Consider the following 16077-nt stretch of genomic DNA (forward strand, 5'->3'; position numbering starts at 1 on the left):
TCTGTGCACCTATCTTATGAAGTGACTCTCCTGTCCTCTGCACTTATTTTCTGTGCACTGATTCTACGAAGAGACACTCCCGTTCTCCCTTGCTGTGCATGATTCCTCTGTTTCATGCCCCAACATCCTCCTTCTCAGCGACTTACCCGAAGTTAGGATGCCTCTCCGGCTTCGGCTCTCCAGGGCTGGTTTTTTTGCTGCTGATACAACCAACACACCTCTCATCTCCACATTCACCAGCAACGCTCCACCTGTCCTGGCACCATCCCGCCTGGGCCGCTCAGCTACAACCACTTCCTGCTACTGCCTCAGACTATCCTTTCCATTGGCTGGCCCTGTTTCTACTCCGCCCCCCCTACAAACTCAAACAATGATCATTGACTATTCTTGCCGTCAAGCCTGCCGTAATCTTGTTGGCTCCAACTCTCTCTCATCCCACATCTCTCTTTGTTTTACCCTCAGGTCTCAAGCTCCACACCCTGCCTCAGCTGTCAGTGTTTCACCTACCTGCCTGACAAAACCTGCTGTCCCTGGATTCACATCTCCGGTTCGAGAGTGCTTCACCTGATGCTTTTCCCTGAGCAAGAACCAGTTATTACTCACTTGCCTTGATTAACCTGATGCTGTACAATAAAAACATTGCCCTTCACTGACACCTGCTGTTTTGATCAAGTAATTGCCACTCTCTCACCTAACAGCAGAGGAGTGACCTTAACACCTTCTGCTGCTGCACTGTGACCACAGGATGTGGAGAAAAATACAGGGCCTGAGGTTACTGCATGTCCAGGAATGTTCCTGTACAGGCACTCATTGTTTTACCTGACTGGGTTTAACGTGGCATGAATGGAGTGGCTGGAAACTTACAGGTAGCTGCCAGTGAATCACCCAGGGGCAGTGATTGATCACATCTGTTAGAGCACAGTACCTGTTTGTTTTGACTGCTTGAGGCCAGTGTGTCTGCCGCATGTGATGTGTTGCAGGTTGGCAAGAGGATTGTAATGATCCATGATGTTACTGTCAGTGCAACGCTACCTGTTTGCCTGTAAGGCAAGGGATTTGTGGGGGAAGTTGCAGTGACCACAAGTTGGATTTACCAACCTTGGCGCTACTTGAAAGGGAGTTGTCTCCCCTACTCGGTGGAACTTAAAAACACAAATTGCTGTTATTGCCTTGTTTCTGTAATGTTAGAAGAGAATTGTTGTAAGGATGGAGAAGTTACTATGTCTGCATTAAGCCAGTTAAAATATGGGGTTTCTCAATTACCTGCTTTGTTTAGAGTGTTACACATCTCTTTTCATTGGTACATATACCATTATTTACCTATCTATGGAAGAGAAATTCAAATTAATTAATGCCATGTGTTGTGCTGTCCATTCCACACAACACCAGCAACAGCAGGTGTGCAAGTTCATGAAATAGCGTCTCATTTTTAGGAAGAGGCTCTCTGGTTTTATTGTTCTGAAATAATTACTATTGACTATTTGGAGTTATGAGGGGTGCCAAGCTAATCTAGAGGTACCCAAGAGTAAACATTAAATGGCTGGAAATTAGCAAAATGAGCACGCCATGGATTCTTTAAAAAAAGGTTCTCTGCACTCTGTCCAAATGCTTGAGGTATGCTCTGCTCACATGCTCTGACTCAGTGCATGGGAAGCTGCTGTCCTTTGAAGCCATAGCTTTGCAAGCTACCAATTACTTCGCACTGGAAGACATTGACCTGCAGCAAAGCTAAATCTGGTTTGGTTAACTAAAGATACTTCGAAAAAGTAGTTGAGACTAAACAAAATAAACAAAAAAAGACAACTTGGCAATGCACAGGTGATACAAAATGTAATACAAAAAAAGTCACATCAGTAAAAAATGCCATTCAATTTATTACCTGCTGCCTAAACCTGTCCTGATTAAAACAATCCCATCTGGGCTTTTCACAAGGTCAAAATTGCAAAGAATGTTATATTTTGGTTGTAAACAAATCTGGATTTTGTATCATCTGACTACAAGTTAATAAAAATTACTTGCACCTTTTTAGACTGTTTGACTGATTTGAGCACTGTTCTAAAAAAATTGGGCCTGTTGTCTTGTCGGTTTTGTATCATCTGACTTAAACAGTTGTCAACTTGTACCTTTTTAGACAGTATGAACAGCTTGAACAAGTGACAAGTAATAATACTTGTCAGAGCAGAATCTCTTGTTTATATGACACATGAGCAATCCAAACAGCAGTTTTGGCACTGAAAATGTCCTTGTCAACAAAGACACTTTGGTGTCTGCTGCTTATTTTTGAATTGAAACCGAGATTTGATAAGAACAGGGTTCGATAATCAGACTGAAACAGTACCAGGCTACCATCGTTACTACTACACCATTAGTTGGTATCATTACTGAATGCAGGTGCACATGATCTAATTATTTTCATTGTCAGGCTGAATAGGTTAATTTCAGGCTAAAATCAGCCATTAGAAAACACCAAAATGTGAAGCTGCTGTGCAAAAATGTGATCTAATTCTGTAAAAAAAGAAAAAGAAAAGAAAAACAAGAAAATGTCTGGATAAGAGCTCAGGTTTCTGCAGTTCAGAATCAGGTGTGTGTCACACTTCCATCCCTCCAGTGAGCTCTGAATCACATCATTTATAATTTTAACATGAAGGTTCAGATTGCCACTGTCATCACTGTCATCTTCATGGCTCATGATATGACTACACTACCCATAAAAAGTAATAATTTCACAATAGCCAAAGACTCTTCATTTGTTGTTTCATATTTGTCTGTTTAATGTACAGTACCTTATATCAAACACAGTGTTTAGCATGTATAACTCTATTGGACCTTCTTCCAGTGTCCCCTCCTGTTGTTGTCATCTGTTATTGGGTGCCTTGTCCCCACAAATACAGTCTACGTACAGTAATAGTACATGTTTTTAACCTCTAGAGTCCCTGCGTCCTCATATGAGGACCGCACAGCTTAGTACAGTAATAGTACATGTTTTTAAATACAGGGTCTTTTAGAGAATGAATGTCCTTGCTCCATTGTCATCCTGTGTGAGCCCTCTGTCTAATATCCCTTCTTTCTCTTTCACATACATGTGTGTCTGTCCCTGTCTACTTAGGAGGTGGTGAAAGTGATGGGAAGCTGAGGTTTGGGGGTTGAAGTGGGTAAATCGCTACAGGTCATGGCTTTAGAGACTTTCTATCTCACAGAAATGCATTCAGGACCCTTCCTATTTATGAGGTGAGGCAAAGTGAAACAGCCTGGCTGAAGGGCAGCAGCCTGCTGACAAGCATTACAGACACTTCCCTCTTACCCTGTTTGATTAATGTAGCCTAATGAAGCTAAATGAAGATTGATAGTCATCAGTGAGAGAGGCAAAACGAAATAGAGGATGAAGAATAATGCAGAGCCTCATGAGACTACAGTTACTACAAAGGAGGAGACCGTGGCTGCATAAGCTGCCTGTATACAATGGGCAAATTAAATCTGTGATGGTAGTATAAATGGAGCCAACTGGCTCCATTTATTGACATATTGGAGATAGGCATGAAAAACACAACATGGCAAATGGTCACAAGAAAACAAATAAAGGGACTATCTTAAGGGCATACTGTATTTTACAGATAGAGTCAACATCTTGCCTGGTGCTGTTCTCTCAGGCCTTCACTGCAGCCACCTTCAGCTATTGTTTAGTGAGGGGTCTCTGTGCCTTTCGTCTGACCATCAGTAAGGGAAATGCAGCTCAATCAGACAGATCAAATAACTGACTCTGCCAGCTGAGGAAATTCCATTGCTTCACCATGAAAAGCTCTGTGGTTGCTGTTGGCTGTATGTTTAAGATTGTTGTGTTGCAGAATGATGAGATGTCATCCAGTGAGGTTGATGTAATCATCTGAATCTGAGCACACAAAACCAGCATATACATTACATGTTTTTGAGAACTACATCCTGCCCTTATTGTTTTCAGGCTTATGGTAATGAATTCCCTTCTTGATTGTTGACAAGGAAACATTTACATTTTGGAGAGCATTCTGGACTTGCTGAGATAGAAATTTTTATGGAATCTACAAAACCTGTGCCCCCCAGATTACTAGGTTTTTAGTAATTCTCTAGTTTTCCTGTGTGCACCTGCTTTTTTAGAATGCATCCACCTATTGATTTTACCGACAACCTTTGATAGCTCTCTTATAGATTTTTGCTTCATTTTAGCCTTATCTTCATCATTATCACCTTCGCCTCTTTACTTCTCAATTTGACAGACAGCTCCTCCTCATTGTTAATGGCAACTCTCAACTTTTAGTCAAATCTGAGACATGTGAAAGCTCTTTCATGCATGAACTAATGTTGAAACTGCACACAGATCACCCACAAAACATGTAGTAGTGTCCAGTTACTTTTGAAACCCTGCAATTTGGGCACAATGTGTTTAAAAGGTTGTATCTCACACACAGTTCTTTCAGTTTTGATAACCCAAATCAAATTAAGGCTGATACTTGGCAATTTGATGTAGTATCCCATATTTTATTTTAAACTGAATGTGCTGAAGCTGAGATGGACAAACAATGTGTAAATGACTTTACTGTCTGTACAGCATATGCAAAATGGCATGGCTACATGGCAATGTAACCACTATGTTAAAGGGTACCAAAATGATAGGATTAGCAATTTAAATACCTTGTTGTGGCTGCATGTGAATGGGACATGAGGGAGTAATAATGCTAACACAGCTGTATAAAGCACAAGCTACCACAGGCAAGCTATGAATGTCCATTCATTCTCCTCACTTCTGTAAGCTTCCTTGCTTTCTTTCAGTAATACATGCACACATAATACGACTGCCCCCCCACCCACCCCCCACACACAGTAGCGAAGCTTCAAAAAGAGCACATCAGTCAGGAAATGCAATCACCCAAAGCAAATAGAGCCTACCTCCACTGTTTTCACACACAGCTAAACAGTCACTCAAATTACCTTCTGTGGCTGACCAGCAGAGCATACACAAACAGCAGCACATGACCTTGCCAACAATTAGTGTCCCACAGGACATTCCACTGATTTGTCAGGGAGATACAGCTAGTGGATATCATCTGTCCCTCTCAGAGGGAGACTTCTGAAAGCAGATATTTTCACAATGTCAAAAAAAAGACTAGTGGACCTGTAAGACTGTAGTAGTGTTTTGAGCTAAATAATAATAATAATCACCTTTATTGGCCAAGTATATTACACACAAGGAATTTGTTTCTGGTACAGAACCGATGGCAAATGCTGATGTTAGCATATTAGTATGGTTAGCATACTAACATTTGCTGATTAGCACATACACAAAGTACAACAAAGATTGATGGAAATGTCATTAATTGTTTAAAGTATTAGACCAGTTAAAATTTTGAACTGATGATGGGCCTACATGAAAAGTCAGATGATCACTGGGATTCATCCTCTAAGGAACGTATCTGTATAACAATTTCTCCCAGGACATCTACAGGATAGCCTGGGAGAATCCTAATACTGGGGATCCTAATACTGTTTACATACAGTAGGAGTCAATGTGGCAGTCGGTCAGCACTTGTGTCACTCTGCAGCTCACTATGCATCTTCTGTGAATCCATTTGCTTCCACAGTTCTACTGTCAGGAAGAGCACAGATGTGTCTACAATTCATTGAAAAACTTATGTAAAAGGAGTGAAAACTGTGGTCGTGAGGACGAGTTAGAGAGAATTGTTTAGACACATCCAACAGCCTCACCGCTCTAGGTGTGATATCACCACTACAGCTCCTGACTCTTTCTCTTCATCTTTTGAAAACTACAAATGGAAGTTAAAAGTTTAATTTACAGTAGGGCAACCTCAACATCAGTGAGCCATGGGCGTCCATGACCCTGTTGCCAGTTCACCATTTGTCCTTCCTTAGACACTGTTGGTAGGTACTAACCACTTTAGACCAAGAAAATACACCAAGACCTGCAGTGTGGGAGATGCTCTGACCCAGTCATCTCACCATCACAGTTTGGCCCTTGTCAAAGTCACTCACATCCTTACACTTGCTCATTACACATCAACTCTGAGGAGTGAATGTTCACTTGCTGCCTAATATACCACACACACTGACAGGTGCCACTGTAACTGTCAGAAATAACAACTGAAGACCCAGTAAATGCAGGGCTCAGACACAGACTCAAGATCAAAATGAATTTTAATCATTAGTGGTAACAGAAAGTATAAAATGCTATGTGGACGTTTCAGCTGGTCACATGCGACTGGGAGCTGTGTTGACTGGACTGCTAGATGAGCAATCCGAGGTACAGCAAGTAGAGGCAACCACTGAATAGAAAGCAGAGGAGGGGAGTGAGAAGACTGAGCAGATCAGCAGTGATTCTTTGTGTGACTAATAATGACGAGAACCTGGGTACGATGAACAAGTGTTGTGCAGGGAGGCAGGAGGTGATGAGGTGCCTGCTAGCCAGTGTGTGAATCTGCTGGCAGTGGAAGTGATGGTTCACAGGAGGGTTGTTACAGCCCAGCTCTACGCCAGTGTGGCAGGTACGCCTGGGTAGCTGGGTACAGGATCATCCTAGAAAAAACTGGAACTTGCAAGGAGATCACAGCATATGCGTCGGTTCAGAGGAAACTTAAAACGACCAGTGAAAACTCAAACTGGCGAAAACACAGCAGGATTCAGTAGAGCAGAGACAAGATTCAATTTCCCAGTAAGTAAGTAAGTAAGTAAGTAAATTTTATTTATATAGCACCTTTCACAGACAGGGTCACAAAGTGCTTTACAAAGTCAAAGGATAAAAAGAGATAAATAATAAACCTAAAAAGTACTCACAAAATAAAATGAATAAACCCAATCAATTAAAAAACTGTCTAAATAAATGTGACTTCAGCTGTTTTTTAAAATCATCAATAGATTCGGCCATATGTAGAGTCAAGGGCAGGGCATTCCACAGTCTTGGAGCTACGACCTGAAAAGACAGGTCCCCCCGAGATTTAACACGAGTTTTGGGGACCACCAAAAGAGATTGGTTTACAGACCGAAGAGTACGTTTGGGGGAGTATGGGGTCAGCAGAAACAATAGTTCATACTAAACAATACTCAAGGGGATTTCCTTTAGCAGAAAGCAAATAGTTCAGCTCACAGTTCAGAAAAATGCATGACACAATACTGGGATCACCAAGGCAAAAAGAAACACAGGTTAGTCACAGCGGAAGCTTACTGAATACAGTGCCTTGCGAAAGTATTCGGCCCCCTTGAACTTTGCGACCTATTGCCACATTTCAGGCTTCAAACATAAAGATATAAAACTGTAATTTTTTGTGAAGAATCAACAACAAGTGGGACACAATCATGAAGTGGAACGAAATTTATTGGATATTTCAAACTTTTTTAACAAATAAAAAACTGAAAAATTGGCCGTGCAAAATTATTCAGCCCCCTTAAGTTAATACTTTGTAGCGCCACCTTTTGCTGCGATTACAGCTGTAAGTCACTTGGGGTATGTCTCTATCAGTTTTGCACATCGAGAGACTGAAATTTTTGCCCATGCCTCCTTGCAAAACAGCTCGAGCTCAGTGAGGTTGGATGGAGAGCATTTGTGAACAGCAGTTTTCAGTTCTTTCCACAGATTCACGATTGGATTCAGGTCTGGACTTTGACTTGGCCATTCTAACACCTGGATATGTTTAGTTTTGAACCATTCCATTGTAGATTTTGCTTTATGTTTTGGATCATTGTCTTGTTGGAAGACAAAGCTCCGTCCCAGTCTCAGGTCTTTTGCAGACTCCATCAGGTTTCCTTCCAGAATGGTCCTGTATGTGGCTCCATCCATCTTCCCATCAATTTTAACCACCTTCCCTGTCCCTGCTGAAGAAAAGCAGGCCCAAACCATGATGCTGCCACCACCATGTTTGACAGTGGGGATGGTGTGTTCAGGGTGATGAGCTGTGTTGCTTTTACGCCAAACATAACGTTTTGCATTGTTGCCAAAAAGTTCAATTTTGGTTTCATCTGACCAGAGCACCTTCTTCCACATGTTTGGTGTGTCTCCCAGGTGGCTTGTGGCAAACTTTAAACGACACTTTTTATGGATATCTTTAAGAAATGGCTTTCTTCTTGCCACTCTTCCATAAAGGCCAGATTTGTGCAGTATACGACTGATTGTTGTCCTATGGACAGAGTCTCCCACCTCAGCTGTAGATCTCTGCAGTTCATCCAGAGTGATCATGGGCCTCTTGGCTGCATCTCTGATCAGTCTTCTCCTTGTATGAGCTGAAAGTTTAGAGGGACGGCCAGGTCTTGGTAGATTTGCAGTGGTCTGATACTCCTTCCATTTCAATATTATCGCTTGCACAGTGCTCCTTGGGATGTTTAAAGCTTGGGAAATCTTTTTGTATCCAAATCCGGCTTTAAACTTCTCCACAACAGTATCTCGGACCTGCCTGGTGTGTTCCTTGTTCTTCATGATGCTCTCTGCGCTTTAAACGAACCTCTGAGACTATCACAGTGAATTTTGTTCCACTTCATGATTGTGTCCCACTTGTTGTTGATTCTTCACAAAAAATTACAGTTTTATATCTTTATGTTTGAAGCCTGAAATGTGGCAAAAGGTCGCAAAGTTCAAGGTGGCCGAATACTTTTGCAAGGCACTGTAATTGCTGGTCATTGAGAGATCATCTGGCGACAAGAACACACCAACGCTCTCCTTAAGTAATGCTCCGCTGAATGGGAGCAGGTGTGCCTCGCCGCTGGGAGTGCACTCCAGCACCTGCCGGGGCGGAGTTGTTGATGGACCCATGCCTGGTGGAAGTGCTGGGAGTGCACTGAGCCGCAGCCATAACAGTAACAGATAGTCAGTGTTATTCACTTCACCTGGTGATGGTCATAATGTTATGCCTGATCGGTGTAAAAACAACCTTTCATTGAAAACCAAAAAGGTCTTCACTCATAGTGGCACTAGAGGAAAAGCCAGGGGATCACCAAAAGTCATTGATAAATATAATCTGGGGACCAAGAATGTCTATACCAAATTTCACAGCAATCCACTAGATGATGAGATATTTCAGCCTGGAACAAAGTGGTGGACACACTGATCAATATTACCATAGAAAGACACACAGTATCAATAGTCTTTTGGTATGATTGCTCAGTGCTAAGCACACAACACACTCAAAACCTGAAGATTGCAATTTCAGAAATTAGCTCTGACTGCCAGATTTGGTTGTTTCAAGTCAAACAAAACTTATATCTAAAATATTTTCACTTAAAATAGGCATTTTTGTAGTGTGGTAATATTCTGTATCTTGTTATTATCAACTAAAAAAGCACTGTGTGTGCATGTGTGTGTGTTCAAAGCCAGACAAAGCCTAGCCGCCAGAACATCATCCTGTAACATGTTCCTTCATCACTGTACCATGAAGGCAGACACTATAGTTTATTTAGACTCAACCCCATAAGCACCATCCGATTATTTCCTGCTGTTTCATAAGATTTGCTAAAAACTACAGTGCCCCTCTGTTTCAGGAAACTTCTGCATTTATGATTTGTGTGTTCAGTAGGAACTACTGGGCTTGGAACTGAGAGCCACACACAACTGAGACATGAATTAATGCACCGTTGGTCTGTGGTCTTTTCATTGGGTTTCTTCACAGTAAGAAAACTACACAATAACTTGATCATTTCCTTTTGCTCAGGAGAAACATTACTAAGACATCCTATGATCTGAGTTTGAAGTCTGACTGAAGCCTGAACAATACTGACAATAAACTGCACCCAACCAGCTATGACAGTTGCATGACAATGTGACCTGACTTGGAATCTCTTGAATTTCCTTAACCTTGTAATGATGCTTGCTTCTACAAGTATTAAACATGTCTATATTATATCATGTCTAATACTGTTGTAGCCTGTGCTTTTACGCTGTAGCTTTGTTTGGCTAACGCTCATTAAGACAGCATGTTGCTCACAAACCACATTTGCAGGAGATATTAACACTGCAGGAACTATTTTACAATCCCCTCTCTGTTAAATAATATGATCCAGCTTGAGAGCAGCCTTTTGCATGTGGTCACACTGTTAAGTTGTTTGCCAGTTGTAACTATGCAGCTAACTTAACCAGAGTTTTTCTTCCCACTACGTTTGTAACAGGATTATGACAATCTGCCGTGGAGCCCCATAATCAAATGTGGCACCTCCACAGACACATGTAACCTTCTATATTTGAATTATAGTGTTCTTGTGCCTGCTGGAGATAGCCCCAGAAATTTCCCTGCTATGCATTTCTCCACATGGGTTACCTCAAGGATGTAGTGCAGTGTAAGCACACAAAAATACAGAGCTTTAAAAATGCAACAGTAGAGTATATAATCAATGTTTATAATATATATCAAAGTAGGATCATATTTTTCTTTCATTTCTTCTTCTACTACTTCTATTACTATTACTGCTACTGATGAGGATTTTTAAAAATTATTATCATGTCCATGGATCGTGCACAGAAAAAAAAAATTAAATGCACAGGTTCATAAAACATGGTGAATGATAATGAAGCCTGGGTTGCAGAGTGCACAGGCGCGTAAGAGAGAATAATGTTCAGGGCTGTGGTTTACACACATAAAAAAAAAAAAAAACATATGTCCCTGACTCTGAGAGCTGATGTACCAGAGTCAAATTCCTCGTGTGTCCAGTACACCTGGCCAATAAAGCAGATTCTGATTCTGACTCCTGTCATGAATTGGAAACTATTTCTAACTAAAGACAGATATTTACACCCATCAAGTTCTACCCTCCGCACCCTAACCTTCCACTACGTTGTCAGAGTTTTTATATGCTCCCTTCAAATAATCCAAAATGTTAACATTTTATTAACATCTGGGAGAACATGCTCATTGATAAAACACAAATGACAAGTGTATCTTTTGTGAGTTGAAATAAAGATGTTCTTTCAAAATCTATTTCAATTTCACCTAAGTACAAAGTTTTTCTGCAGTAAAGTGTTTCAGAAATTATGGGTGTAAAATCTAATATTACAGTGTCAAGTCCCATTAAATCTGTTGTGCATAATGTGCATTTGGTGCATTAAAGTATTTAAGCTTGAAACATACAAACTTTATGTAAGTACATAAAGCAAAAACAAATTACAGTAGTGTAAACTCAGGACAGGTTGTATATAACACACATCATGATGACAATGCAAGATAATGGTTGAACTGGTACTGGTTGGAACACAATTCACAGATGCCGTTGCCTGCCACAGTGCCTCTCATTGCAACTCCTGACAGTTTACATCTGTCCTCCTATAAAAACTCAATTTATGTTTCATTTATACCAGCAGGTTAGTATGACCAGCAGTTACTTATTATAATTTGGCCAACTCCAATGGGTGTACTAATTATGACGTGAGCAATGGATGAAGTCAGATGACACAGTATATAGAGCATAAAAGTCAGTAAATAAGTCTGGTCAGGAGGAGGCTGGGGTGGATGGCATGTACATGCAGTAATACACAGGCTCTTCTCCCAGGTGTGCAGAGTTCTGTTCCAGTGCATAATGTGTCTTTAACATTTAAAGGTGCATTAATTAGTTTTTTTTCAGCCGCTAGAGAGTCTAGTCAAACTTCAACTGACATCTTGTTTGCCTTGTTGGGACAAACTGTACAAAACAGTTCCACCAGTCCAGAGCTACTGTTAGCTGACTAATTAGTCCTGGCTTTATGGCAGCACTCGGGACAACACCGTCAAGTTATAAGGTTGACGAGACAGTCCCGAACGGAGCTAATAAAGAACTAATGTTACACAAAGCTTGAATTTCTCCAAAATAATAATCATATTAATCCTACACAAAGGTAAAATTATACCCATGCTATGTCAATAATGCTAGCAAACCAAACACATTAGCTTTAGATGCTAACACATCGAGAATGAAGAAAGCCACATCTGAATGTAATCTGAATTGTTTGGCTGCTTTTAACACTCTCCATGTCAAAAAGCGAAGTTAAGCAAGTATTCTAATTGTAGCATACATACCCATTGGGGTGCCAACCCCATAGGCTTTGGAGTCAATGAGTCCTCCAATCTGGGTGAGGTTGCAGTTACGCTGCGTGACAAACTCGATGGTCGTGGACTCCATGAGGAATGCGTAGTCCGAGGTGAGTACACGGTGAATGCCTTCCTCAGCGTTCTTCACCATCACTGAATGCCTCCGACTGCTCATGAATTCCCACATCTTATCATATGTGGAGATCTTGGTTTTCTGTGAGGAGACACAGAATGGCATTGAGAGTAGGAAAAGAAATTCAAACTATTCAATGTAAAATCTACTGTATACTATTTTTTAATGAATGTGAAGTTCCAGGTTGGACTTAAATAAAGAATTATTTCTGTCTCTGCAGTTATAATGTTCTGAGGAACAAAAAGAAACAATGACGGGCAGACAACCCCCATTTAAATATTACCAAAGTATGCAACGCTATCAAGGCCTGCAAAACCATTTACATTCAATTACTTTCCAAATTACATTAGGAAAAACCGTCACTTGCCTCAGCAGCTACAGTAGTGCTATATGTCTGCTATCTGACTAGTCATTATGGCGTGTGAGGAGAATATAGATTGAAGCAGACAAACATTCTAAAGAGCAGCAGAGTGAATTTGTATGAGTGTACATCTCTGAAGTTTGTGCTGCTGCTATCACCTATGGTTAGGAGCAGCAGCAATACTCACAGCAGCAATGCGCTTTACTTTCTACACCTGTAATCACTGAGAAATCTAAGAGCACATTACTCTCCAGGGGAGCAGATTTGAAGGCATTTTTGAAGCCATTTGAAACCTAATTAAGTCCCATCTTCAAGGTCCTGCCCGCCATTATTGTGTGTAATGACTTTTTGTGGCTGGTCGATATTTTAGATCAACTGGGTGATTTGCAGAGTGCCTATCAAAATCTTTCAGAGTCACCCTTGACAAATCAGGCGATTGAGCATGCAAGCTTCAGACTGCTGATAAGGCAAGAGTGGTGGCCGTGAATGCACAGAGAGTCAGATAACCACCAACACTTGAAGTCAGGCAGAGTGCCGAGGTGGGCTTTCCCCAGAGCCTCTACGCAGGGATCCGGAGCTGATTGCGCTCAAACCGTAAGAGAGATCTTAGAAAACTCAATGGGTACACACAAATAATTGCCAAACCGACATAGAAAATAAGTTCAGTATAACTTACAGCACTGCAAAATCACAAAATCTAAATCACTGCAAATCAGAATATATTTGATCCTCTCAAGTCAGCACCTCCCTTATAAAGTCTTGGCTATGTGCTGATGGACACTGAATTATGTTCATGCTGAGATCTCTCAGCTCACACAGTGAGTGACTTTAAATCTTCAAATCTGACCTTAAAAAAGGTATTTTGATGCATCCTCTGGCACAGATTAAGCAGTTTCAGCAGTTTATAAAAATAGTGCTCTTAGAAATCAGTGATTGACAATTACTGAGCCTGTTATTGCCAAGTTACCTCCTTTAGGTCGCTTTGAGAATACACAAGGCTTGACTGTCACAGGTAATATAACAAGTCACTTTGCTTTAAACCTGATGCCAGCTTTTTGTTCTCCTTTTTAACTGTGATTGAGTGACTCAATAATTCTTATGGTTCTTTGTTATTTTATCTACAATATATAAATGCTTTTATGTCCTAGCTATTAAGCAACAATGACAATGTTCTAATAAGCATTCACTGCACAAGGTCTCCAGCTTTCTCCTTACTTTCAGTTTTATGCAGAAGGCACACATTTTCAGTCCTAACACAACACAGTTCAGAGAGATCCCCTGCAGGCCCTGTCAGAGCTATGCTATCCTTCCACAGAAAGTTCATGTGTCAGGTCCGCTCGGTGCAACCTGCCTCTCTTTTGCCTTTCTCTCTCCTGCTCTCTCTTTTTTGTGGGATCAGCACCTCAGCTGTGTTGCTTGTTGTAATTAGTGACTTGTGGGTTGTCGCGCACAGCTGAGGTGTGTTACTGTAATGACTTCCTTACCTTATTTGAACCTCTGGCAGACACTCCGTCGTCACCGGAGCATTAACTTGCATACCCTGTAACAGACCTATACCTCTATTCGTGATATGTATCGTACGTCATTTTGTTTTCCAGTCTGACAGTTTCTGTGCTGTGGATCTCATTTTGTACGTTGGTTACATGTTTTGTGTTACACGTCCCTAGACGTCCACGCTGACGTTCCTGTGCTGTGGATTTCCTTTTTCGTTCGCCTATCCTCCTGGTTAGCTTGTCTATTCCCCTGTCTATCCTGATCCTCCTACTCTCCTGGTTCCTGTCATTAGCCTGTCTACTCCCCTGGTCATCCTGTCTCCTCAGCTGTCTTTGCCCAGCCCTGGTTGTATGTATTCATTGACTCTGTTCCTTTTTGTGCAGCCCCAATTAAACCACCTTTTTTACTAGCACCTGGGTCAGCAGTCTTGAGTCCTATCTCAGTTCTCCCTCATCCTCCTGTTGAGGGGGACTAACCTTAACATCATCTTCTTGCCTGAAAACAAGATATTAACTGTTTTATTTGCTTCACTTCTCTAAGATGTGCACATACAGGAACTGAGTGGGTTTGGCTTAGCAAGTCTCGAGACATCGCGTAACAGCTGGCAGTAGCTATGGAGCCAATTTTCTTGTCAACAATGCAGCGTCAACAACATGACAACTCCAGGTTCATGTCCAGGGGACAAGTAACAGAAGTGCACAGTAATCACCACGGTTCTGTAAAATCAGATCTCAGACTGAAAGTGGGAAGAGTCATTTAACATGATAGTGTTGTTGGACATGCAAGACATAATGATGTTGTTCATTAAGATAAACTGTGAAATTCACTGTGGATATTTCCAATGTTCATTAAAGAGTAACATCTGTGAGTTAGTCAAGTAAATGTAAAGTTTTCTTATTAGTGTTTATTTCAAGAGTAGTTATTTCCCATTTCAGAGAAAATCTAAATTAAATTTCTGTATTGTCTTCCAACTTACCCATACTCCTCATGCTTTCTAAGAGCAAACATGGGCAGTGAAAACAAATAAACTTTGTCCTTTTATGCTCTCTCATGGCATGTTGACATTATGATGGAAAAAAGTGTTTTACGCACACCTCAACATTGTTGCGTGTGTGGTACCCTCTGCACAGACATCCATGGTGTGCAGTGTGGACGTGGTCAGTTGTGCTGACCTTTGTGTGTACAGCCAATCACTGTTGACCACTGCTTGAAAGTAATTAGCCTGCTGGGGTTTCTTAAATTCCCAAACTGTACAATAACTAACATATGATCCTCATATCCACATCAGACAAAGACAAATAACCTGTTCAGCTAGTAAAATGTGCAAGTGCCTGCCAACAAGACTGTAAAAAAACAAAAACAAAAAAAAAAACAAGTTTGAGCCTCTAAAACGTTGTGAACTATTGCTAGCAACATTAGCCTTGTAGCTGAGAATGTGCCTTTTGTGCCCCCCGTTAGGTGATAGAGCTTACTGTGAATGATAAATAACCCTGATTAAATATAATTTTATTTTCAAGTATTTAAGGGAATCCAGAGATAGAATGAAGCAGTCAAAAGGAAGATCTTTTCAAGACTAACTGGATCTATGCAGCGTGTTCTGAGTGTTTAAAGTAATCAGAACATCTGTTTATCTGACAACAGGACAGCACCAGGACACAGGTTCTATTCCAGGCCAACCAACAACAGAAAACAACAGGATTTGTGTGATTTAAACAGCTGTCTGCGGAGACTGCTCTTCACTAAACATAGACATGAAGTGTCTCAAGGATTCAGTGTGGACTGACTCATTTGATACAATGGAATTCTATCTGTAGCACAGGGGTGCCCAATACGTTGATCGCGATCGACTGGTAGATTGCGAAGGTAGTGTCGGTAGATCGCGTGCCATTCAAAAATAAATTAAATGTATCCGGTGTAAAACACGTGCCAAATGTTAACATGCGAATGGTCAGTGTGATGATTCGCTATGGCGACCCCTAACAACAAAAGCAGAAAGTGCCAATCATTCATATATAGCCTATCATCCATCCTCCCTATGGCATTTGCTACTTGATTGACATGCAGGGCAG

At 41.1% G+C, this 16077-nt stretch overlaps 1 protein-coding gene across 1 annotated transcript in view; it reads right to left on the reverse strand.

The window, feature by feature from the left end:
* Nucleotides 1–16077, reverse strand: part of LOC109968508 (glutamate receptor ionotropic, kainate 2-like) — an 83077-nt gene that overhangs the window by 13719 nt on the left and 53281 nt on the right. Inside the window, exon 5 of the mRNA XM_020614817.1 lies at nt 12009–12234. Within this exon, the coding sequence (XP_020470473.1) occupies nt 12009–12234 (226 nt within the window). The remainder of the gene's footprint in view (nt 1–12008; nt 12235–16077) is intronic.

This window comes from Monopterus albus, unplaced genomic scaffold (assembly GCF_001952655.1).
Source record: "Monopterus albus unplaced genomic scaffold, M_albus_1.0 scaffold151.1, whole genome shotgun sequence".
Taxonomy (NCBI): Eukaryota; Metazoa; Chordata; class Actinopteri; order Synbranchiformes; family Synbranchidae; genus Monopterus; species Monopterus albus.